Source organism: Benincasa hispida, chromosome 9 (assembly GCF_009727055.1).
Source record: "Benincasa hispida cultivar B227 chromosome 9, ASM972705v1, whole genome shotgun sequence".
Lineage (NCBI taxonomy): Eukaryota > Viridiplantae > Streptophyta > Magnoliopsida > Cucurbitales > Cucurbitaceae > Benincasa > Benincasa hispida.
Window position 1 is genome coordinate 51288355 of NC_052357.1, and position 26531 is coordinate 51314885.

General features: G+C 36.8%; 1 protein-coding gene across 1 annotated transcript; it reads right to left on the reverse strand.

Annotated features, from left to right (window-relative positions):
- Positions 1-694: 694 nt before the first annotated feature.
- Positions 695-10476, reverse strand: LOC120085770. The gene is made up of 9 exons (XM_039041951.1): positions 5353-10476; positions 4180-4375; positions 3926-4073; positions 3670-3769; positions 2835-2925; positions 2361-2631; positions 2216-2258; positions 2042-2145; positions 695-1564 (listed from the first exon to the last, which is right to left on the reverse strand). The coding sequence occupies exons 1-9, from the start codon at positions 10358-10360 to the stop codon at positions 1139-1141; spliced, it is 6387 nt and encodes a 2128-aa protein (XP_038897879.1). The 5' UTR covers positions 10361-10476; the 3' UTR covers positions 695-1138.
- Positions 10477-26531: the final 16055 nt, after the last annotated feature.

Sequence of the window (26531 nt, forward strand, 5' to 3'; positions counted from 1 at the left end):
ACCATTTTGTTTTTTGTTTTTGTTTTTGAAAATTAAACCTATAAATACTACTTCCATCTCCAAATTTATTCCTTTATTATCTACTTTTCACCAATTGTTTAAAAAACCAAACAAAATTTTGAGAACTAAAAAAAATATCTTGCAAAAAGCTTTTTTTATTTTTTTGACATTTGGTTAAAAAATCAACTATTGTACTCAAGAAAAATGTAAATCGTTATAAAATATAGATGAAATAAACTTAATTTTCAAAAACGAAAAACAAAAAAAAAAACCAAATGATTACCAAAAAAAACCCAAATGATTAGCAAACAAGACCTTATATTTAAGATTTTAGAATGTTTTTCCCAAAACAGTAGCGCTGCAAGGTATACAAAACAAAGAAAAATTCATAGGTAGAAATATTGTTTTTCAAAAAATGACCAAACGGAAGCTTAAGTAAAGTACTTATTTATTGTCCTTTTTTTTCTTTTTCTTTTTCCTTCTTTTTCCTTTTTTAAATAAAAGAACTAAAACTGTTACAAATAAAAGCACAAGAACCACGATGCTACACCATTTAAAGAGGTTTTCCTAAATCTTTCTAAACATTCTACACACTTAAAAGAGGTTTAAGAAAATAAGCAAAAACTCGATAACAAGAACTACCTCCTAACTTCTATAAGGAAAAGTTTTGGAAGACAAAAAATAAAAGAACATGGTAGCTTTTCATACAAAATCATTTCATTCCCGTCAAATTAAAGTGTCCATCTACAGCAATGGCAGAAACGGAGTTCATCCAGATTTCTGCAACTAGAAGAAGAAGAAAAAACAAAAAAAAACAAAAACAAAAACAAAAACAAAAACAAAAACAAAAAAAAACAAAAAACTAAAGACCTAAAAACTAACCTAGGCCAACAAGAGCATAGCTCAACTGGCATAGTGTTCATATTATCGACCTCAAGGTTTGAGATTCGATTTTTCCACCCTACACTTTAATTGCAATACCTTTCAAAAAAAAAAAAAAAACTAATCTAAAACTACAACTGTGGTTCTGTTAGAGATTATTAGCAGCAGGTATACACTCTGTTAAACCGTAATGGTGAAAGATTGGATACAACCCTTGCTCACAGTAAGGAGCAAGCAACTCAACTCAGTTTGCCAACTATTGCACACTCAGATTCTCATTCATTACCCTAACCGGTTTGATTAACTCGTCAGGATCGTCTAACAGTAACTCGGAGAGGTAACCTTGATAAAAGGACGTAGTCTGGCTTGTTGAGTCGTGGCTTTCTACAATATCTTCATCACTACTGAGATCAAGGCTAATATAATCTGTCAGATCTCCTTCAAGAAAAGGGTCATTTGATTTAACAGGATGCTGTTTCTCAGTCACCACCATTCTAGACCCAGAAACATCCTGATTCATAGAACCGAAGTAGCGTCCTTGATCATTATTCTTCCCTTCTGATCGCTTCCTTTTCCTTCCTTTAGTTTGTCGTTCAGGATGGTGAAGTTTGCATGTCGATCTATCCGGACATGTTCCCGTTGCTTCGAACAAGGGGCACACATAACTGTGCTTCTTACGGCACTGAATAATTAGGTTCCAAGTTTCATTAGCGAGGGTAATCTCTTGAGTTGAAAACTCGATATTGTCTTTAAAAGTTAAAATAGTATCCAAAAGGAGCAAATTTGAAGTAGGATAAAAGCAGTGCTCTAAGAAGCAGTTCTACGAAACGGCTTTTGAACACATTTTTTTCAGAATCCACTACCAAACAGCATTCACTAGAAATAAATTGAGTGCTTGGTCAGGAAGGGTCTCCATCATCACAAGAAGCACTTGAAAAAATTGAAGATTTTCAGTACAGTGGAAGCCTAACGAAGAAAAGGTACCAATTCTGATAAGGTTTGACTAGGTTCTGAAAAGTCTTAAATTTCTTTTCAGGGAAAAAAGTGTTTGACCGGAAAATTTGCACCATATTTATTAGAGTTAAAGCTACATTAAATAAATGTGCAAGTCCTTCATGCCTAGTAAACTAGAAATTAAAGTTTGAAGAGTGGAGATTACCTCGTTGCCCAGAGCACAATAGCCCCTGAGAAAAGCCTCGCAAGTAGGAGCCTTTGAGTTCACATTTACATGTCTATAAGCACAATTTTTGCTGCTGCATAAACCTGTCAAGAAGTCAATCATAAACCTGCAGTGCTATATATATTTTTTGAAAAGATGAAGTTTGAAAAGTACCCTGTAAAAAGTATGAACAATCAGGCATCCTTTCTGGAATCACCTGCGGAGAGCAGAAAATTGAGATGAAAGGTTATCGACATTTAACAATAAACAAAACCAAGGCCTAAACAAGAAACATCCATCAATTCAATCAGTGCTGAACCTTATGAGTCAATTTGCAGCTTGCATTAGAACATAAACCGTTAAGAAATTTTGTGCAGACTGCAATCTTGGAAGTGTCATGAATATAAGGGCACTTGCCACCTTCTTTGTTACATTTACCAAATCTTGTGAAAAATTGACAGTACTTCCGCTTCTTAGCCAGACGATGTCTTGCAGTGTGCAAACTCCATCGAATTTTCTCACTTGCCAATATGCGTGCTCTTCTTTTTGGATTTCTGACCAATTGATTGCCATTTCCGATCTTAACATATCTACCAGTGTTTCAGAGTCGATCACAAGAATGTTAGTACAATTGTCTCGAAACTAGTATGTAAATGAAACTGAAGTACTAAAATTGGCACGTGTTTCTACAGAAAAAATAAAAAATTACATTGATACAAGTACACAGCTATACTGTTCATCTAATATCCATGCACATACTCAAATCATGCATTAGCTTAAATAAATCACATACTCATCATTGCCAATCATTAGTCTCCGTGGAATATAAAATTTCTTAGCGCTCTTTTTTGGTTGGAGAGCAGTAGAACCAGATGCTTGGTCATCTGTAGGACATGAAAAATGAAGAATAACAATGAAATTAGAGGATGTCTATACCTCTTAAACCTGTGAGTGCAAATAATATACTCAATAGCAAGAGATTTGTTTTAAGAATATAAAGTTAGGTTCAAACATATTTTAGATCCTGTATTGGACTTCATAAATGTTTTGATCTCTAGTACATTTTTTTTTCCCAATAGTTATTTAGCTCTTGTGAAAAATGTAAGGATTACATACTAGTATGTTAAAAATTTCAATGAAAAGCACATTGAAAAGCAACCAACAAAAAAAAAACCAGATGGACCTCTTAACGTCCAATGACAAAATTAAAAAAAAAAAAAAAAAAAAATTCATCACTACAATATAAAATATACAAGGGAAAAATGTTACAAGAATTAAAATGAAGAAACTAAACTGCGCTTCCAACAATTTTTTAACAACAGAAGCAAAAAAACAGAAACCTGCAGGAGCCGAAAGAATCCAGGAAAGACGACAAGTAACATCCACCACTAAAGCAAGTATCAACTAGCTGAGAGGTGTGTCATGAAAAAAATGTGAAAGATAACCCCTCCTACCCTTTCTTGTAGAAAAAAAATGACTTGCCAGACAGTTAAGGAAGTGTCATCATTATTTACTACAGATATCCAAACCCACATCACTTCATTAAAGGAAACACTGCAGATCATTTGGCCATGCCAGCAAAATTAAAACCCAATCCCACAGAAATTGACAATAACCAACAGACTTACAAGAAAATTGGCTTCCACCCAGAGTGTCAGTGGAAGCAGATGCATCCCAATTACGTTCTCTTTTCTTCCTTTCTGCATCAGCAACTGCCCTTGTAGCTTCCTATGTTAAAGAAGAATAAAAAGAAACTATTTTCTAAAAATATGTTATAAACGGTCAAAGTTCATTCTTCCCTCCACAAGTGCCCAAGAAAAAGGATAAATAGTGGAAGACAAAATTGCAGCCTACAAATATATAATTATCCAACTTCCAACAAACCTCGTTAGCTTTCTTTGAGTGCTTTTCAATGGATTTTGACCACTTTAAACTAGACCTGCCAACACTTAGTACCTTGGATTTTCGAAGTGAAAATCCATGTTTTGATCTTTTATAAACTGTGTTCCTATTCCTCAACAGCAACAATTTTCTGGTGAAAGAAAAAAAAAAGTGGAATTATTACTTGTTGAACCTAACAGCCACCTTAGAATGAAAGAAGTGCAAATAAGATTGGAAATAGTTCGTGCACAACATGCCTGACTATAGAGGAAGAACTGTTTCTCTGAGTAGAAGCATTAAGCTTGAAAGTCTTCCAATATGTTCTTTTCCAAGGAAAAAGACGAGGAGCCATCTTATGGTTCTGCAAATTACAAGCACCATTTCCTGCAGCAACTGAACTGCGAAGTGTCCATACCAAAGAGGACTTCAAAGGCCCATGTGTTTTCACTACAGCTGTAAAGAAAATCCATATTCAGTTTTACTATTGACTATATTTCATCCTAAAGGAATGACATTAAGAATGTCAGGACGAGTAGACCCACACCCACTCCCAATGCATGGAAGAAATTAAATACAAACAAATACGATGACTATCAGGGATACAAAGCATACTTGGGAAGAAGCACCAAACAAAGACAAATCAGTTGGATGACTTGTAACAACAAAAGCCAGCAATAACTTAGTAAAGCTCCTCTTAAATGAAAGGTAATAATTTAAAAAATCTCTTATCAATATCATTATTTGTTTTTTTTTTTAATTTTATTATGGAGATGACCTCAGAGGACAGACAAAACAATAATTTGAAACGTAAAACATGAAAAAGATCCAGATCTCGTACATTTTAAGACTACGATGCACGAGCTATAAATCCATAAAACTCTTCATCATGATTATTTCTTTTCTAAAACCATAACACCTAGACATGAATCAACAGTTCATTTTCTAACCAATAAAAGCACGTTCCAAGATAAAGAAACGCCATAAATATGTTCTGTTTTTTTAACCAAAAAAATAAAAGTCTTACAACTACGTTCAAAGAAAAAATTCCCAATGAGTGGAAATGGAAAAAGAGAAACTTACAAACCTTCTATCAAAGGACATTTAAATTTGACGGAATCCAGTAGCTAAAGCCATTACCAATTAAATATAGAAGTAATCGCATGAATAGGATGAATGGTGTAGGGAATAAGAGATTTACACAGCACTGGAAGCACTAGAAAATGTGCCCTTATGCAGAGGCAGACAAGGGATAAAAAGATAAAAGAATCCTGTAAAACTGCCGCCTCTACGATGCATATTCATTATTTTCATTCATTATACAACAATATAGTGAAATATAAAAATTTAAGATCTAAATGAAATTGTTCATAATATACTGTTTCAGTGGAAACATTTACAAGGCCAATAAAGCTCTTATTTAGCTACTATACCTTTAAATTGTTGCCTCTTATTGAAACTTCTAGCATCTCCATCTCCATAAGAGCTTTTGGCTCCGGGGTTTGAAATATCTTCAGTGGGCAGTGAAGTCTGTTTCATCTGACATTCTGGTGAGGCCCTGATTAGCTGATTCTTTTTCCTCTTGTAATAGCCATCAGAGGCCAAGGAACAAGTCGTCTCCATGTTCTTAGTTGATAAATCACAGGGATTCGAAGTTGCAACCAACTGATTTGACTTGCGCTTTACATACACCATCTTTTTTACAACTAAAGAGACAGAATTCTTGTTCCTTGTTTCAGTCAGATTTTCTTTTTCATCAGCAGTACCAACCTGAGTTTTAGGAGCTAACAAAATGAGTGAATCCCCAACCAACCTTGACAGATCACTAACATGCTTAGACTTCATGAGAGATGATTCAGTTTCATGGCAAGGAGATGGGTCACAATCTCCCATAGGAATGGAATAATTAGGCGACCCAGGCCCACTAGATAGTTGAGGAGGATAGGGCTTATCAACATTAGCATCAGTTCCCCTTGCTTTAGAATGGAAAGGAGGATTAGTGACCTCAACCTTACTATTAGATTTTATGCTAGGCCAGCAATCATGCTGATCTAATGAGCTTGAACTCAAATCATGAGACCCCAAAACTCGAGCAGCAACTGGAGAAGGCTTTCGAACTAGGCTGTTACCTTTACGAATGTATGAAGTACTCTGAAGCATTCCATCTCCTCCAAGTAACTTTGCTTGGGGAGGAATAAAGCTCAAACAAACCTTATTTCCAGGAGCCGGAGCCGGAGACGGAGAATTTACATTTCGATGCCAACTTCGGGGTTTTTTACTATAGGTTGCAGATGTTAACTTCTTTGAAGCAGTGTATGTGGAAAAAGATTTACCAGGAAAAGCCTGAGATTTGTAATAACCCATTTTCTGTTCATTTTTGCATGAGTTGGCAAAATTATTGTCAGCTTGAAGTCCATTTTTTAATTCTTCCAATACCCGTGGTAATACTTTGCCGGTGGACAAATTATTTACAGCATTGGTGCAACCTAATTTCTGATGAACAGCCAAAGGCTGTGGAAACGGAGTGTCAGTAGATGCCTTTAATTCATTTTCATCATTAGATTTCTTCTTCACTTTTTTGTCATCTGCACAATCCATGTTTAAGTCAGTATGGCTGAATGATGCCTCACGATTTAATTTATGCATTTCTGGAACATTATAAGCTTCTGAAGAACCCAAATCCCCTCGTTTATCAAACACACTCCCCATAATTTCACTATCAGACTTGGCAGTGGGGAATCCCTTCCCATCAGCAAATCTTTCAATATGATGCAAATTATCCTGGCCAACATTACTAGATGCTTTAACTGATTCTGGATTTGAACAATTTAAAGTTTGCGAGGATGGAACTTCAGGACTGTCCCTCTGTTCAGTCTTATTATTACAACTTATTGATTGCCCTTCTGCAGCATGACCGTTTAGTTCTTTTCTTCTGCCAGTGACTACGTCCATATCATCTCTTTGATTTGTGGCCTTTATGGGAGCATCACTCTCTTCTTGCTCATTTCCCAATGATGCTGAGAGAGAAAGCGACTGACAAACAGTCGACTCCTCCTGGATTGAACAAGAGTTTTTCTCAGGCTGCTCATATTTCAAGAGACACTCTAAGGGGTCTCTGTCAATATTGACCTCTATGGCAATTTCTTTTGTTGGTATATCATCGAGCATCATGCTGATCCCATTTAAACAATCTGTAGAAACAGGATTAGCTGTGAAAAGAGCATCCCTAGTGGATGCTGCAGCCTCCTTTCCTTCCATTGATTCACCATTAGAATTTAGCTGATCACTTAAACTAGAAATGAATGTAAATGCAGCCCCATCATTAGCTTCAGCACTGGGGCAAGGCAAAACAGGACTAGCAATGCATATTTTTTGCTTCTCTCGAGACTTCAACAATGTCTCATTTCCTCTATCATCAACGTCAAAACCCATCAACAATTTATTTTTTGACGACTTACCTAATGAAGTGTAATCATGCATTGCACTCTCTCCAGTGGTGGTAGAATTTTCCCCCATTACTATGCTTTCAAGACCTGAAACATCCTGCTCTGAAGGGCAATGACCATCAGAATTGAAACTTACACATAAATTCTCAGATTTAGTTTCTTGATTGATGTCAACAGGACCTGCAAAATCTGGTTTGCTCACCTTAGACAACAATTTCTCACCTTGTTCACTTAGTATTAAATCCTCGGCTTTGGTAGATCTCTCTATTAAACTAAGACCTAGTGAAACAGAACTACTACCCGAAGATTCCTGTACTCTCGTAATACCAATCCTCTCACAGTTAAGAACCTCATCCACTAGTATATTAGTACAATGACGACAGTCATCTGAATTCTGATTAGTATGATGGTCACCACTGCTATCTTTTTCCAAATTTATGGAATCAATCTGCATCTCAGATGCTTCGGGATTTACACTCACCAAAGAATTTCTAATTGTAACTTTTGCTGCAGGTACTCCTACAACATCAGTCTCAGGAGGACCAGCCACCTTATTTGCACAAAGCTGCTTGCAAATTCCATCAACAAAACAAGTTTCAGAAAGTGGAGTATTATCTTGAAATTGAGTTACTCCATTGTTAAAATCCATGGGAGAACCTATGCTAACAGCCAAATTCTTTCCATTAACAAGATCATCATGTAGATGACTCAATAATCCAGACTGACTGCCTGCCAGAAAAAACATGGTACCTTTAGACTCTTTACCTAATACATTCTCAACTGACGACATTTCAATCCCTTTAGTAATTTCAAAATCAAACTCATTATGTCCATTTCGTAATTTAAGATCCCTATTAGAATTTAAAAGGGGTGGAATGGCCGTAGAAGAACCATTTGTCTCAAGATGATCACTAGTTCCACTTCCCTGTTTTATCAGGGAATTTAATGGAAAATCTAACCTATTTTTATTAGTCTTATCTGCAGGTACAGATTCCATGCCCATAACAGTGTTGGCTTGACATTCTTTTGATGCTACAGGGAGGACAGATTGGTCTGCTTTTCTATTATCTAGTGATCCTGACATATCATGCTGAGAAGCTCTTAATACAAAACCATGGTCTAAGTTCTTTCCAGATGTAGAAATCTTGTTTTCTGAAACTTCTAAACCCTGATCAGACTCGGTGACAACTGGGGGAATATTTGTCAAACTACCTACTTTCACATGTGGGTTACCATCACCTTTTCTAGTCTGTAAACACAACTGGGGACTTACTACCTTCTTCGCTACTTTCCTCACAACCTTTTTCTTCTTCATGTTCCTCACTGTAGCTGCTTTTCCTGAAACATTCCTCCCTTCTACATCTGACACCTTTCCTTGTGAAGGCCTTTCAACGTTAGTTTTTCTAAGCGAATAATTGCCTTTAACTGAAGAATCCTTTAAATTATTAGATTCATCACCAGCCAATGGACCTATAGCCTTCTCTTCTGAATCCTTCAGCTTGATTTTAAAGTCTTGGGGACAAGTGGCAAGATTCGTAACATCATTTGTACCTAAATCATCCTTGTTCTGTCCAGTTAAATGTGAGTCAGTAGAGTCATGGTGAGGAACCAAGACATTTGTAGTTTTCTCGTTTACAGGCATTGTATCCATATCTGAAATAGGAGCAGACTGTGTTGGTGCCACAATTGCCTTGGCCACCAACGAATTGGATTTAAAAGAAACATCAAGCTCCATGGGACTTCCCTCTCTCTTCTTCCCTGAATCCATTCTGTAGCATAGAGATCCAACCTGATTTTTTCCTCTGAGGAAACTGTTCTTCTCATCAAAATAATCAGAATCACGTACTTGCTCACTCTCTCTGTTACTGTGACAAGGATTTGCCATTTGAATTCTAAGAAAAGCACTCTTTTTCTGTACTTGCTTCCGTGGAGTGGACGTGTACTCATTATAACCTTCTATACTAACCTCATTGTCATTGTAATATTTTCCTAATTCTGCATTAGAATGGCCATGCTTTCCAGATATAAATCGAAAATCACTACGGTCACCATGTCCTCTATCATTACTTCCATCTGAGTACGAATTGTGCATGTTCCTAAAGGTCTGTTTGCTATGAACCCATCTCTGATTTTTCCCCACTACATTACCACTCCTACGACTCCTAAAAGATTCCCTTTCATAATTCGAGCCAGACCTGTGTTTATCAAAGCTTCCTGAAGTAAATTTGTTACCTCTAGACAATGGACTCTGCGAGGCTCCAGATTCCATACAGGAAACGTTGGAATCTTCTTTAAGCTGATCGTGGAGATAATAATTCTCCTCACCGCGTGCTCGTAGCACCTCTTCTCTTGGATTTGTCTGAAAACTATCATTGTAATCCGCACCCCGCCTAGAACTATTACCTGAACTATACCTAAACATATCAGGGGGCGGATATGGCATCCCAGATCTGTGATCAATTTCTCGGTGCCTCGTTCCATGGTCAAGATCAATAGGAGAACGCGGTAATGGTGGTCGATTATCCACCGCGACTCTGGATGGATCCGAAACATCAAATCGACTGTCATGATACGAATGGTTGAGGTCAACAAAATCACGGTCAAATCCTCCGTCGAAAGCGATTCGACTAGAAAGCGGAGGGGAACGCTGAAATTCACGACGACGGGGCGGAGATCGAAATTGGTCGTCGTGAATTGACGAAGAAACAACAAATTGGGGTTGAGAGGGATTATAACCAAGCGGAGGCGCGGGTGATGGGGGTGGATGAATGGGAAGATGACGGTACGAAGACGGCGGCGGTGGCGGCGGTGGCGGGAGAGGGAAATCTAGGGGTTGATCGGGATGATTATGAAGGTGGTGGTGGTGGTGATTGGGAGGGAAGTGGAAATTGGGATCGTCGGGGAAAAAAGGATGAGGAAGAGGGGGGGCGGAGGAAGACGGAGAGATGTACCTGGATTGATCCCGTTGATGGTAAAGAAATTGAGGTAGATCCATGGCGGAGATCAGATCTGGTTGAGCGGCCACTGTTTATGGTCGTTCTTGATTGGATTTGGTTTTGGATTTGGATTTCATGGCGCTACGGCGTAATTACGACGATTTGTTCATTGTTGTATACAGATTTGAGCGATCACCGATCCAATCGTGTGGAGGAAAAGGGCACACGGAAAAATTAAAAGGATATTGTCTTTTTAGATACTATTTAGAATGTTTTTAAACTATTTGTAAAAATATTGTTTTTTTTTTTAAATAGGTCGAATTTTGAAAGCTCGACCTTCTCCTTTTATATTTTTTGTACGTCAAACTTTAAACTCTCGACCTTGCCCTAACATTATTATTGAGTCGGTTTAATTATCATTCCAGAGATCTTCATCATAATTATTTGAGGTGGAGAGAACGAAAGATCTTCCTTATTTCGGAGACCTTCCTCATAACACTCATAATTATTTGATGTGTTAAAAATAATTTTGTATTGGGAGAGAACGAAAGAGGGAAGAGTAAGAGAGAGAGCGAGATATTGAAAGAGAGCGAGAGCGGAGAGAGCGAGATATTGAGAGAGCGAAATCTGAGAGAGCGAGATATTGAGAGAGAGCGAGAACAGAGAGAGCTTGAGAGAGCGAGATTTTGAGAGAGAGCGAGAGTTTCTAGTTTTTTTTCTTTTTAACTTGGGAGTTTCCAGCTTGATATGTTATTCTTTCTAACCCATTTGGAAACACACTCATTTGGATAAATCTTTTAGAATTTAACTGCTATTACTCGTAGATGGGGCCATTTCATCTTTTTGGTTCATCATATTCTTATGCTTTTTTATTACTTGCTTGATATCATAAATATTTTATTATTTATTTATAATTTAACAAAAAAAAACTCCATCAAAATTTCTGAACTCACTATTATATTTCTTGTTCTTTATATTTAATAATACATTCTTATTATAATTTGCATGTGAAGGTTTTGAGTGTTGATTTTGATTTATTATGTCCCCAAATTATTATCTAAAATATGTTAAATTTGAATATTGAATGTTTTTTACCTAACTTTTTAGATTTAAGACTATCTGATATTACTATTTATGTCAGTGACATTTAAAAGGTTCTTATATCAAAATAATTACATTCATAATAGTTATAAAAAGATATAATTAAAAAAATAATATATCATTAAAATAAAAAATTAAAATCAAATTCATTCATTTTATATAAAAATAATTACAAAAAATCAATGTGTCCCACGAGGCGACGTCGGCGATTTCGAGGCTGGTGTTCGTCGTCGACTTTGAACTTGAGTTGCTCGGGTTCTTCTTGATGTTGCTCTGGTACCTCTGCAAGCGCTTTATAATATAAATATTCATTATGCTCTCCCACGACCCCAAACAATGCCCATGCACGTATGAAAACGAAGGACCAGGCCTCTGAGTCATAATGTTCCTGAACCAAATGTTGGCATCATCAGAACTAGCATAATCAGTTTGACTCTGTATCTGCATATAGGGCAACTCTTCGGCACATTATGTGCACCTCATCAAACCCTCATCCTCTCACCGAATAGGTCCTCATAATGTCTATGAGCTGGTGGAGAGAACAATAGCGTATAGTTGACTATAATGAATTTCCTCCATTATAGCTTGGTTTCACTCAATAGCAGGAAACCTGGTGCAGATCTATTCGCAACCTGCCACGGAGTCTTTACGGGCTTGTTCATCTCTGGAATTATGAAAATCAGATATTAGACAATACTTTAAAATAAATTTAAATTAAAAAATAATTAGTATATCATTCACTTTACTAGATGACTCACGGGCTTGCTCGCCGGACGAGTTGACGTCTAGTGCCTTGTGATTAGTAATATACCAATGAATATATTCTGGAGTGACACTTTGGTCAAACGTTCAAGCGAGAAACCGCCTACGTTGTCCAATAAACCCTCTGCACGATAGTGCATCGCACATACCAAATGTAGTAAACTTTTCGAACCAATCTCCAGTCCTTAGGCTCAATATCATACAATACGGTTCAGTATTACAAGGCGATGGGACATCCTGCTGGAAAAACTGAATTGTCTCAGCACCCTGTCAGAAAGATGCCACTTCACCAATGGTGGAAAACATATGAGAGACTTATCGTCCGCCATATGTTTGACTATCGCTAACAAAAAATTAAGATAAAGATGCATATGTTTTTTTACCATTCGTACAAAAATTCGATAAAGCTGTTATTGAAATTGTAATCTTGAATCTAATAAACTAAGGTTCCTGAGGTTATTTTAAATGTTAGTTTTGAACTTTATGTATGATCATTACAATGTTGGATCAAGTTCATAATAATAGCCCAAAATGGGTTCTATAGGTATATGAATAAAGGTTTTGGCGCCATTTAGGACAACTATGGTTGCGGTCCACTTTGTAATAGTACAACGATTCTTGATCCTGAATCGTTCATATAGAATACTGTGAGTGGGGGATCAGCTTAGTGCAATGAAGTTTGCATAAGACCTTAACCATGAAATAGTCACTTGTTTACATTATAAATGTCGTTTTATGTATAAAACTGGAAACTATTTCGTTTAATTGATGACCTTAAGTAACTAATCTTAATGTTATTAAAACCTACGGTCTTGAACAAGGGTCCCCACCCTCTGCCTTGGCTCGAGAGGTTCGGTTCTATAGGTTGGACTTAAACTCAATTGTTCCTCCCTACTAGATATATGGAAATAAACTATAGGAACAGTACTGATAAGAAATAATTCGAAATTGTTTCGAATTAGGTGAAGGAGAGGAAACCGACCAAGTATAGTGGATATAGTGAGTCGGGTTTTCAATTTAGAGATACAGCTTTAATAATGTGATTTTAAATATCGAAATAATATGAATAGCGTTTCATATTCGAAAGTTCAGAAATTAATGGAAAATGGTCAAAAATGTAATAAGTCAAAGAGTGACTTTTTTACTTTTTGAAACAGTCAAGTAACTTTGACCAATTATATTTCAAATTTGATTTGAATTTCAAGAAAAATGTAATGCGGATTCATGCTCAGGATATCAAAAATTAGTCCAACATGGAAAAAATGCATAAAAAAAGTCAAAAATGTTGACTTTGGTCAAAGGTTTTGAGTTCCATCACAAACATGTATCTATACTAGCTGACTTTACATGTGTGATTGTCTCAGTCACACAAAGATAATTTTATCTCTCCACCTAAATTTTAAATATTAAATTTAGAATTTAAATTATCAAGTATCTGAAGAAACAGACTCCACCCATAATTTGGTAGTATATACTCGTGCATATTCTTATGACGGGTTTCCCTCGGTCTGATCATCTATGAGCTCATCGACCAAATTGTGTTCTCCCTAACCACTATCAAACTTAACTCGATCCTTTAATCTATGGTCGGCGGTGGGTCGCACCGAGTAACAATCTGACAAACTTCTAACCAGTCATCGTACATCACTCCGGGTGACCGGCTCAACCTTCAACCTAGGTAACCCTACAACACTTTCTTATGTCTTGTAAGAGTTGATAAGTGCACTCATCCAACAGACATATGGAATATATGCATCTCGGGCCCATCTCTCGACCAAGCTGTGATCAGATGTCAGTCAACTGATAAAATCTTAAATCTGACAACCCCATAGAATCCAGAATGTCGTCATAGATAGCGGTAGTATTCAGGTGAGCGGGGATATAGTCGTGGAGAAACTGCCTCTCGACGCCTGCAAGATATTTTCCAGTAGACGATTCTCGTCATACAACAGAATGATCGATGAATGGACTGGTCGAAACATACTGGTCAACATGTCTGATGATAATTATTTCTCAATTAAAAAACCATGTACACAACTAATTAAAAGAATTAATGTGCAATTAATAAAAGAATAATGTACAAGTTAATTAAAAGAATAATGTACAACTTAATTAAAAGAAAAGAATAATGTACAACTTAATTTAAAAGATAAATAATGTACAATTAATTAAAAAAAATAATGTACAAGCTTAATTAAAGAATAAGTGTGAACCTTAATTAAAAGAAAGATACGTACAACGTAATTAAAAGAAAAAAAATGTACAACTTTATATAATAAAAAAATTGAAATTCAATAAATTTATTACTTTCCATAGATAGAGCGAGATGTAATCATTACTTTTCATATATACATGACCAATGAGAAAAAAAAGCTAATATTATTAATGGAGAAAATAACAACAATAAACAAAGGAGAGCGAGATGGTGCAGCGAGGATTTTAGGATGAGAAACAGATTATTAGGATGAGAGCGAGATTGTAGAAGAGGAGCGAGATAATCTTCATTATTAATTGAACTTCCATAAAAAATATATATAAAAAAAAGAAGATAGGTCTTCACCAATGAGAAAAAAAAAGCTAATAATCATTAATGAAAAAATAACAACAATAACATAATTGTCCTTTACTGATTACAAAATCCACAACAATAACAAATATAATTAGATTACATATATTGAATATACAATAGATTATTAAAAAAAAAAAATTGAATATACAATAAATGAATATATTAGATATATTATACTATAATTGAATAAATCATTAGACATAATTGAATATAGAAGAAAAGTGAGAGGGTAAAGAATAATATAAAACTTTATTGATTACAATAAAAAAATTGAATATACAAATAGATCTCAACTCTCTTCCCAAATCCTCGCTTCTCCTACTATCTCTGTTATTTTTGTTATTTTTCCGTATTGCTCTCTCCTACAATCTGCTTCACCCACTTATGTTCCTTGTCGAGGGTTGAGTTTCGACTTATGTGGTCGAAACTTCAAACCCTTCGGAATCGAACTATCAAAATTAGCCGATGATGTTGTCGTGTGTAGTGTTAATTTCCCTTGTCGAGGGGTTGAAGTTTCGGCTTATGTATGTCGAAACTTCAACCCTCGACAACCCTAATTTGCGTATTGTTTCCAAGTTTTTCTTTGTTTGTCGAGTTCTCAACATTCGACCTCTAGCATCGAATTCCCAAAACAACAATATTTCTCTAATAAGTTTCAAAACAACAATATTTCTTCAATAGGTTTCAAAACAACAACAATAATATTAAAGGTCTCAACGTTTCGTAATCCTGTGGAAATTTGAATACGCATAATACAAGTAATCTCTATTTTCTTTTCTTATTCTTTTTAAAAAATATGACATTTGTATATATTATATTGTGTTTGGCCGAAAGAGAGAGGAGGTAAGGGGACGTTTGGCACACAGCTGCAAATGTTAAGCTTCGGATTTATAAATATTTAGTTTGTAATTTTTTTTTATTTAATCACGGGATAGATTTTATATTAATTTAAATTTGTCATCTTAATTATTTTAATATAGTTAAGTTTAAAATAATCTAAAAAAGTTAGAAGAATATTTTTTTTTAAAAAAAATTGAAATAGAAATTTGGACTAAAATTATAATTTTATCTAATCTATTGTTTTAATAATTTGATATTTTAATTTTACTAGATTTTGAAAATTTTTATAGACATTTGTCACTTTAACTAATTTGAAAATGATAATTTTTTTTACCATAATATGCCAACTTAAAATTGGAATAAACTAGTATTTTAATATTAAATTCAATGATTGAAAAACTATATTTTTTTTTTCTTATCGAATTACATTTGAGGAATAAAAAAATCATAAAATTTGAGTCTTAGTTTTTATTTGGTCCCTAAGTTGTTTCAAATATTTTAAATCTTTACGTTTAGAAAATGATTCTAAGTCTTCCAACTAGTTAAATTGACCAACAAAAAGAATTAAAATGTTATTAAATTAAAAATCTATTTCTCTCCAATTATGTTGTAATTCTTGTAATTGACTCTTGATTTATAGGTCTTAATGTGTGTTTAAGCATCTGTAATTTGATTGGAGTCATTAGAGTTTAAATTAGGATATAATTGAAAAAAGAAGTGAAGAAGGTCAGCAGCAACAACCACTACCAGGCACTGTTGCAACAATGCCCCTAGAGTTGAACCCTGCATTGCAATGCTGGGGTGAGACCGTTACAATGCTGCTCATCCCAGCCTGGAACGCATGAATCCGAACCGATGGTTTAAGGGAATCGATCCAGTCGGTTCAGGTCTAGGAGATCCGATTCGACCAATTAAGGTCTGGTTCAACCACTTTTGAAGCTTTGAAGTTTCAATTCGAGTGGTTCAGGTCCAGTTCGGGTTGGTTCGTGCTGTCTAGAAGGGTTTTTTAGCTTCTTTTGTTGATTTATGTAATAACTTAGGCCTAGTTTGTTTGAAAATGTCAAAACCGAACCACATTAGTTTGTGTTTAATTATTTATGCATGTGATGTATGTTGTAATTAAATAAATCTTGTATGTGCATACAGTATGCCATGTAGATTTAAATTTCTACCATAGAAAGCATGTTACCTGCATTGAAAGTATGTTATAAGGTGTTATAATGTAACATCCTGAGTTTTTCATTATTCAAATTCTCTATTTTCGTAAAATTCGAGGATAATTTTGTTATTTCGATGTTCAGTTTTGTTTAAAGGGAAAATTTGGATTTATGTCATATTAATTTAATTTTAAGTTAATGTCGAAAATTTAAATTTATATTGGAGAAATTAATTTAATTTTGATTTTAGAATTTGAAGAGAAAAGGGGAAGAGTTTTAAGAATATATATATTTAGATATATTTGTGTAACGAGGAAAAGGTTAAAATAAAAGTGGAATAGAATATAATGGAATAAAATAAAATAAAATTTTATTATATTTTATTTCTTTTATTAAAATAACCTTTTTCTTTTAAAACGAAAATTAAAAAAAAAAAAAACTCTTTTCTCTCCCTTCTTCTTCCCCCCCCCAAACGTGAAGACCCTCTTTGTGTGCCCTAGCAGCCGCCAACCATCTCCTCTCCAGCCGGCACCGCACGCGTCCGACTAAGCCGCCACCAGTTTTATGCTCTCGCTCATGATATCTAAATTTCTTTTCACATTTTCAATTCTCAATTTTGATGTTTGAAACTTACTATTAAGAGTTGCTTTCAGACCTATTTATTATCATTTATGATTTATAGGTACCCTATTGTTTATTTTTTTTTATATTGAATTTATTGAAGGTCTTTTGAATTTACCTTATTTATTTAACATTTATTTCACTATAAAAGGGTGTCGTTTTAAGTTACATGCATGTATGTGTTTAGTAACAGTTCAACTTCAGTCCTAGGGGGTCGAGTCGTTACATATAATATATCGTATGTTGTTGACATAAATTTAATCTAAGCTGCAAGTCCATGTTCCCGTTACCAGTTCCCCGACAACGGCGCCATAAACTTGTTACGCGAAAATTGAATATGAATGATCTTATGTCATACAACGCATGAATGATTGCGATGATATGCGATACTACTTCTAGATATGCGTTATTAATGAATGTTGTAGTATGTTGTGCGTTGTCACAAGTTTCCTTGCGTTGAAACCAAGTATAATTTCACTGCAAGTTTCTCGGTGTGATCCGAGGTCGAACACAGGGATTGTTTTAGGTTAATTTCGTTATATTTGTGATATATGCGACCAGGGGTTTTTCAATTTAATAATAGTGTTGTTTGTACATGCGATAAAGTAAATTGTGCAGTAAAGTAAAGATAAGCGATAAAAATGCGATAATAAAGTAAATTGCGATAAAAGTAAAGTGCGATAAAATAAACCTAAGCTATGATAATACAAGATATAGGTTACATGATACAAGATATCGAGGTTGAGACTGACTCTGAAGAATATACAAAGATCGTGTTGTGTGGTGACAAGGCTTATGTGTGAAACAGAAAGAGAAAGAATAATTAATATAAACAATGCAAGTTTCTTAATTGCGTTAAAGATATAAGTATGGCTCCGCTTTCCCTTAGCATACACCTCTCGGTGATCAGCCGTGTTTCCCATATCTCTGTGGTGAAACAGAGACGAACATAGTGAACATAAGGTTGCTTCTATCTCTGGAAGTACTTCTTGCTTTAATTAATGCATTCTTCTGACCTTCTCTCAACAAATCAGAATGGCATCTTCACTTCTGCTCTCACAGGTGAAGATGCCATCTAGCATGCTTTAGCTAAACATCTTTATTTCTTTAGCATAGATTAAGTTTCTTGTTTAATTCATATTAATCACCAGGGGATTAAGAAAACATGGTGGAGAAAGCGATTAATGGAGGAACGTAAATAGACATAAATGTGGAAATGAAAGTGATCATGACATTTAATTATAAAATCAAGCGTTTGATACATGGTTGTGAATGATTTAGACTAAGAAGATGAAATACAATTGATGAATAAGAGTTAGAAATAGATACAGAAGAGTGTCAATGCCTTGACACCGATCTGGATGGAGAGATTGCTTGCTGACGTAGATGGAGTAAATGGAAGGATGAGCTTCCCTCTCAGGCTTGCTCAACCGGTAGAGTTGATCTAGGTACAGAGCTTCATGGCGGGGATTTAGAACAATTCGCCCTGAGACTCGCCTCTCAGCCTTGTCTCTTTTCTTCCCGGATCTTCTCCGATAAGCACTCAGATCAGCCTCTCTCTTAATAGCCTCGTATGAATTATCCTGTGTATCAAGTATATCTTTTCGGTGAATTCTTTGAGGGTATTTATAGATGAAAGCTTTGACTCTCTGACTTGTGGTCCCCACCGTATTGTTATGAAAATTCTGAGAATGGTGGAATAAATATTCCTTCTGTTATGCAATCAGTCCATTGAAAATGCACAATGGTTAGTTGTACACGTGTCAGAATCCTCCGTGATTGCGCTGCTCATCTGCATCTTCGATCGTGTGCCCGCATGCAGAGTTGTTTTTATTACCACATATGGTTAAAGTTCAACTCTGGATCGATTGTTGCATGCGCTGTCATTGCGTTGATTGTCTATTCATTCTTGACTGATGGGCACAATGCGACATAGATGCGTTAATCTTTCTCTCTTGAGCCATGAGCGCATACAGTGACTGGATTTCCTGCAAAACAGACTTGAAATATTCTTTTCTACCATCGCAACGGTGTTAGTGGGTGTATTTGTGATAATTTATAATTATTGTATTTCTTAGCTAATTTCCATACAATTGACGTAACTTTCCTCTCTTTTAACCATAATATCTAAATAAAGCAGTATAAATAACTTGTATTTCTACAAGTTATCACACACCCAAATTTAGACATATGTTTGTCTTCAAGCATTTCTTCTACTAAGGCAAAAATGCTCAGTTCCTATCCTAAATTTTGCGTCGATTGTTTGCTCCGAATGCTCCATTTAGGCACATTACTTAACAACGCAATTTCCTTTCATCCTTGCTAATTCATATCTGCTAAAAAATTCTTTTCTAATTTTAAAAAGAATGTTTACCTCTTCTTTGTCAAAACAACTTGATGCGTCTGTATGCGGTGGTCAAATTTTGCGTCATTTATTAGAGACTGTTGGTCATGGTTACACTCTTCGTTTTGGCTTGTTTCCACGTGTGTCATGTGAACATCCAACTATGGTTGTGTGCCAATTTCAACTTTAACTCATGAATTTCAGAGGAGTTGTCTCTTGCATTCTTTTATTTTCTTTTGCATTTTTCTCTTTTCATATTGCATTGTTCTTGGAAACCCACCTTCGTTTTGGCTTGCTCCCACAGGTGTCATGCGAACATCCAACTACGAGCAGGTTCCTTTCACAACTAACTCTTATCAAGTTGGGAATGTTTTTGAGTTTTCCCTTGCGCCGACATTGGAGCTGATATGAAAATGTTTTTTTTTTTTTGGAAATGATGAATGCATTTTTCTTAAAGACCGTATAATCTTGATCTCATCTGCTTAGACCTTTCCTACCCTCAAATTTAGAGATGCACAAGGTCCTCATTGCATTGTTTGGACAAAATAGACAAACACTTAGAAAAAAATTTCAAAAAAAAGTTTGAGCAGAACTTTGAAAGATAAAAGGTAAAGTACTGCTAAGCTACGAATTAACTAAGTGTTAGTTAGAAAGTACAAAGTATGGGAAATGTTTCTAAGTGGATGCATATTATACATCATGGCAGCGCAATGAATAACGCAAAAAGAAAGATTAAGAACATCGCAAAGTTGATAAAGGATGATAAAGAAAAAGGCACAGGCAAATAGAGAGAAATGCTACTTAGTTGTATTGAAGATTCACTAAGTATACAAAGAATTAAAAATTAACGCAATACAAAAATTGTTGGCTTGTACAAAGAATCAAAGAATTTCGTTAACTTAGAAAAATAATGAATTGAAATTATCTTTTGAATCTAATTCAGACGGGTGCACGATTAAAAGTTAACACCGCGCTTCCATTAACGCAAATACATTTTTGCTGAGGATGGGCAATAACGCATACATCCCCGCAACACACCCCTTAACTAAACACATTTCTGGAGGATCGGGTGCACGGTATTGCTACCAGCACAACACTACCTCGACATAGTGCATTTTGCTAAGGACGGGCAAAGGACACACACGCGCGCAACACACCTCTCAACGCAATGCAGTTGAGTGTAATGGACGCAAGGTGTCTCATGTTGTCCCACAATACACCCATCATTGCGTTACATACCAATTTTTTTATTTTTTATTTTTTTTCTGTTCACTTCATCAATTACACAAGTCGAAAAGACTTTATGATGTTCAATGTTTCATCCAATCATTCACTTGTAAAAACAACGCTACTAATACATACAAATTAAAGCAATTAAATATGACATGGAAATACTCAACTGAATTAAATTGAAGGTAAATACAGAAAGCATTAAAAGCTAATTCTATGAAGCAGTAAATAACGTAATTTAGGAAGTAGTAAAAGAGAGCTGTAACGAAAGTAAGTAAACATAGATAGAGATGCTGATTGAAAGAAGCTTTCAGAATTACCGCACTCATATCCCTCTGCAAGAGATTAATCCTGCTTGCCCAAGTCAATGGTATCCATGCGTCGATCTATGTCGCCTCCGTAGTAAGGCTTAATCCATTGACCATTGATTTTAAATGCGTTGTTCCCATCTAAAGTTAGTTCCACTGTGCCGTGGGGAAAGATAGTCTTGATTTTGAATGGCCCAGACCAGCGAGACTTCAATTTCCCTGGAAACAATCGCAAACGTGCGTTAAAGAGTAATACTTATTGACCTTCGACAAATGTCTGGTCGTTTATGCGGTCGTCATGCCACTTTTTGGTTTCTCCTTATAGATTTTGGCATTTTCATAGGCGTCCCTTCGCCATTCGACCAGCTGGTTCAGTTGCAGCTTCCACACTTTCCTTGCACTTTCTAAATCAAACTTCAGCTTCTTGCATGCCCACATCGCCTTATGTTCCAAATCGAGCGGCAGATGACAAGCTTTTCCAAAGACCAGGGCATACGGGGACATGCCAATTGGTGTTTAATAGGCAGTCTTATATGCCCACAGTGCTTCATCAAGCTTGGGTGACCAATCCTTCCTGGAAGTATTAACTACCTTCTCCAAGATAGTTTTGATCTCTTGGTTAGAAATCTCTGCCTGCCCATTAGTCTGTGGGTGATAAGCAGTTGTAACTTGATGGCTGACGTTAAATTTAGTCAACAGATTGGTAATTATGCGGTTAATGAAGTGAGAGCCTTCATCGTTGATTAAGGCCTGTGGCATCCCATATCGAGCAAAAATATTCTTCTTAAGAAACTTCGCCACTATGGCCGCATCATTCTTGGCACATGCAATGGCCTCAACCCATTTTGTACGTAGTAAACCGCGACCAGGATATAGTGATGACTTTCTGATGGTGGAAATGGGCCCATGAAGTCAATTCCTCCAAACATCAAATAATTCAACTTCTAAGATTAACGTCAATGAAATATTCATTTCTTTTAGACATATTCCTTGTTCTTTGGACATTTGTCGCATTGCACAGCGTGGGCATGGGCCATCCTTAAACAATATTGGCCAGAAATAGCCACAACTGTTTAAACCTTTGCGGCAGTCCGCTGCCCCCCAAAATGTCCTCCGTAAGGGGACTCATAACAAAGCTCTAGAATGTGCTTGACTTCGTGCTCAGGAACGCATCGACGTAGAATGTGATCAGGTCCAAGTCGATATAGGAATGGGTTGTCCCAGAAATAAAATTTTACGTCGTGTCTTAGCTTCTTTTTCTGCTAGTAACTATAGTCATATGGTATTTGACCGCAAACGATGAAGTTCACAATGTCCGCATATCAGGGAACATTAATGTCTATTGACATCAGTAGCTTATCAAGGAATCTTTCCTCAATATCTTTTTCTTTCCCTTGAACCTCGTAATTCTCCATTCTTAACAAATGATCAACGACTTGGTTCTCGGTGCCCTTCCGGTCTTTGATCTTTAGGTCAAACTCTTGCAGGAGCAACACCACCGTATAAGCCTTGGTTTTGCATCCTTCTTTTTCATCAGATATTTGATCGCAAAGTGATCGGTATACACCACAACGTTTGTTCCGATTAAGTATTGTCGAAATTTCTCCAGTGCAAACACCATTGCGAGCATTTCCTTCTCCGTGATTGTTAAGCTCTCCTGCGCATCATTCAATGTTTTGCTTGCATAATAGATAGGATGCAATACCTTTTCCTTGTGCTAACTCAACATTGCACCCACTGCATAACCGCTCGCATCACACATCAACGCACATGGTTGCATCCAATCCGGCGTAATCAAAATGGGTGCCATGATGAGCGCATCTTTCAATGTGTTGAATGCTTTAGTGCACGCATCATCAAAATTATATTCTCGGTTAGCTTCAAGGAGCGCACTTAGGGGCCTTGCAATCTGGGAAAAGTTGCAAATAAATCTTTGATAGAACCCAACATGTCCTCGAAAGCTCCTAAGTGTTTTTATGTTCACTGGTGGGGGTAGCTTGGAAATTGCGTCGATTTTTGCTTGATCAATTTCCAATCCTGCTTTCGAGATTTTATGACCCAGAATAATTCCTTCTTCAACCATAAAGTGGCATTTTTCCCAGTTCAGAACAAGATTCGTTGCCACACATCTCTTCAAGACTTTCTCGAGGTTAGCTAAATATGAGTCATAATTATTGTCGAAAACTGAAAAATCATCCATGAATACCTTGACTGACTCCTCCAAGTAATCTGAAAAGATTGCCATCATACAGCGTTGGAAAGTGCCTGGCGCATTCCAGAGTCCAAATTGCATACGTCGGAATGCAAATGTACCAAATGGGCACGTGAAGGTTGTCTTGTCTTAATCCTCCGGCGCAATTGCTATTTGGTTGTACCCTGAATAGCCATCAAGAAAACATAAGAATTCATTCCCAGCAAGTCTGTCTAACATCTTATCAATGAACGGGAGTGGGAAGTGGTCCTTTTAGTGGCCAAATTTAACTTGCGATAATCCATACAAATTCTCCACCCATAGTCGTTCTTGTGGGAATTAATTCATTCTTGTCATTAGTGACTACTGTCATCCCCTTTCTTCGGAACACACTGCACTGGGCTCACCCAGCTGCTATCAGATATTGGGTAGATGACACCTGCATCTAACCACTTCACTATTTCCTTCTTTACTACCTCCCTCATAGCATGGTTCAAGCGTCGTTGCCTTTCTATCGATCTTGTCGTTCCTTCTTCCAGACGAATCTTGTGCATGCAGTACGAGGGACTGATTCCTCAAATGNTCCTTCTTCCAGACGAATCTTGTGCATGCAGTACGAGGGACTGATTCCTCAAATGTCTGCCAAGGTCCATCCTAAAGCCTTTGCGTTATTTCTCAGGATCTGTATAAGTGCGTCTTCTTTCTCCTTACTCAACGAAGCAGAAATGATAACCAGTACTGTGTTGTTACCTCTTAAGTAAGCATACTTGAGGTGCACAGAAAACGGCTTCAACTTTAGCACAGGTGGTTCTTCCAACGATGGCTTAGTGCGTTGTGAAGTTCGTTCAGATAACTTGAGTGGTTCAAAATTTGATCCAACTTGAATTGCGGCGTAATCCTCCTCCCAAATTGTGCTGATTCCAAATTCTTCTTCCTCTAATTCTGCTAGGGGCTCGTGCCAAGGTTCTTCACATAGTTCTTCAATATACTGGAAATTCTTCATATCACTTGGGTACTTCAACACATTGAAAACATTGAACTTCACTTCTTGATCGTCAACTCTGATGGTGAGTTCTCCTTTTTGCACATCGATCAGCGCTTGCCCTGTTGCGAGAAATGGGCGACCCAAGATGATAGGTACTTCTCTTTCAGCTTTGTAATCCAATATGATAAAGTCCGCTGGGAAGATGAACTTGTCTACTTGCACAAGTACATCCTCTATCTTGCCCTCAGGATGCGTTATCGATCTATCGGCCAACTGTAGTGTGATCATGGTTGGTCTTGCGTTGCCGATATCCAACTTTTTAAAGATCAATAAGGGCATTAAATTTATGCTCGCTTAAATCGCACAGCGCGTTCCTGACCTTCTTCCCTCCTATTGAGTAGGGCAATGTAAAACTCTCAGGGTCCTTCATTTTGTTGGGGATATTATTTTGAAACAGTGCACTACATTCATACGTTAATGCAACTTTTTCATTCTCCCCGATCTTCCTTTTATTAGCAAGAATATCCTTGAGAAATTTTACATAGCTCGACATCTGTTCCAGAGCTTCTATTAAGGGAATATCAATGTGTAATTGTTGGAGAACGTCCAGAAACCTCTGGAATTGCTTGCTATCATCTTTCTTCTTCAGCCTGGACCAGAAAGGTGGAGGATCCTGCCTTACTTCTTATTTAGTTGGCTGTTTGTTGAGGTCCTGTTCTTGTTATGTTTCGTTAGCTGGAGGTTGCGTTGATTCAGACTCCAAGTCTTGAGGAGTTTCATCTTTTGTAGGTATACTTACTCCTGAACTGATAATTTTTCCACTGCTGATTGATTGGTCATCATCGATAGTTAGATCTACTGGCCTTGTTGTTTGATCTGGTACTGGTAGCGCGGGGGCTGTTGTTTTACCACTCCTAAATGTCACTGCTCTTTACCTTGTGACTGTCTCTTATACACATCTAGATGTGTATAAGAGACAGCTGCTAGTCAGCGTACCAGGCGCTTTGTTTTTCAACTCAATTGTAAGCTGTTCAATCTACTCTTCCAAACCTCTAAGGGAACTAGCTTGCAATTGTCTAATTGCCTCGCTCTTTTCGATATAATGCTTCAGTGAAGTCTCCAGAGACGAGGTACTGCAAGAGGCATCATATAAGAACGATTGGTCATAGGGTGGTGTACTTTGAGAGTGACCTGGAATACAGTCTGAATTAGTGAAGACCGGAGGGTTGCCTCGATCCCCTTGATAATTGTTCTGATGGAAACTATGGCTTCCCTGGTTGTGATTCCCGTCCCAACTTACAGTTGGGTGATCCCACCAACCAGGGTTGTAGATGTTGTCAAATAACTCATTATAGACAGAATATACGGCCTGTTGATTCCATGGGCAGACTTCTGCTGGATGTCCCTCCCCACATTGAACGCAGTTCATTGCGGCCACATGCGTCAACGCATTAACTTGCGCTGAACCTTGAGAGAGATTTCTCTGTTGATTAGCCAACGTCTGAAGAAGCGAGGTCATCGTGGTCATTTGATTTACCAGTGTGCTCATTGTATTAGTTGACACATCGACACTTTCTACTCTTTCTTACTCTAGACCACTTTCCTCCAACTCGGTATCAATCCACTCATCAGAATGTCGCAAGATGCGATCTAATATGCTCTTGGCTTCCATATATGATCTGTCCATTAATCCTGCTGTCACGGAGGCATCGACAACTGCTTGCGTTGATTGATCTAAACCATTGTAAAACGTCTCCATTAGAATGCTATCGGGAATCCCGATATGCGGACAACTCTTCACTAATTGTTTGAAACGCACCCAGGCGGTGCTCAAAGTTTCATAACCCTTTTGCTCAAAGTTCAACACATCCCTCCGTCTCTTTGCGTTGACGGCTGGAGGGAAGAATCTGTTCATGAACCTGTCAACCAACTGTTCCCACGCATTAATCTCATCTGGCTCTAATGACTGAGCCCACCTCTTTGCTTCATCCCGCAGTGTGAACGTGAAAAGATATAACCTAAGTCATTCTTGAATCACACCAGGTATCAATCCGCTGCACATATCTACAAAATTCGTCAAATGTGCATGTGGGTCCTCTCCTTGTAATCCTCCAAATTGACC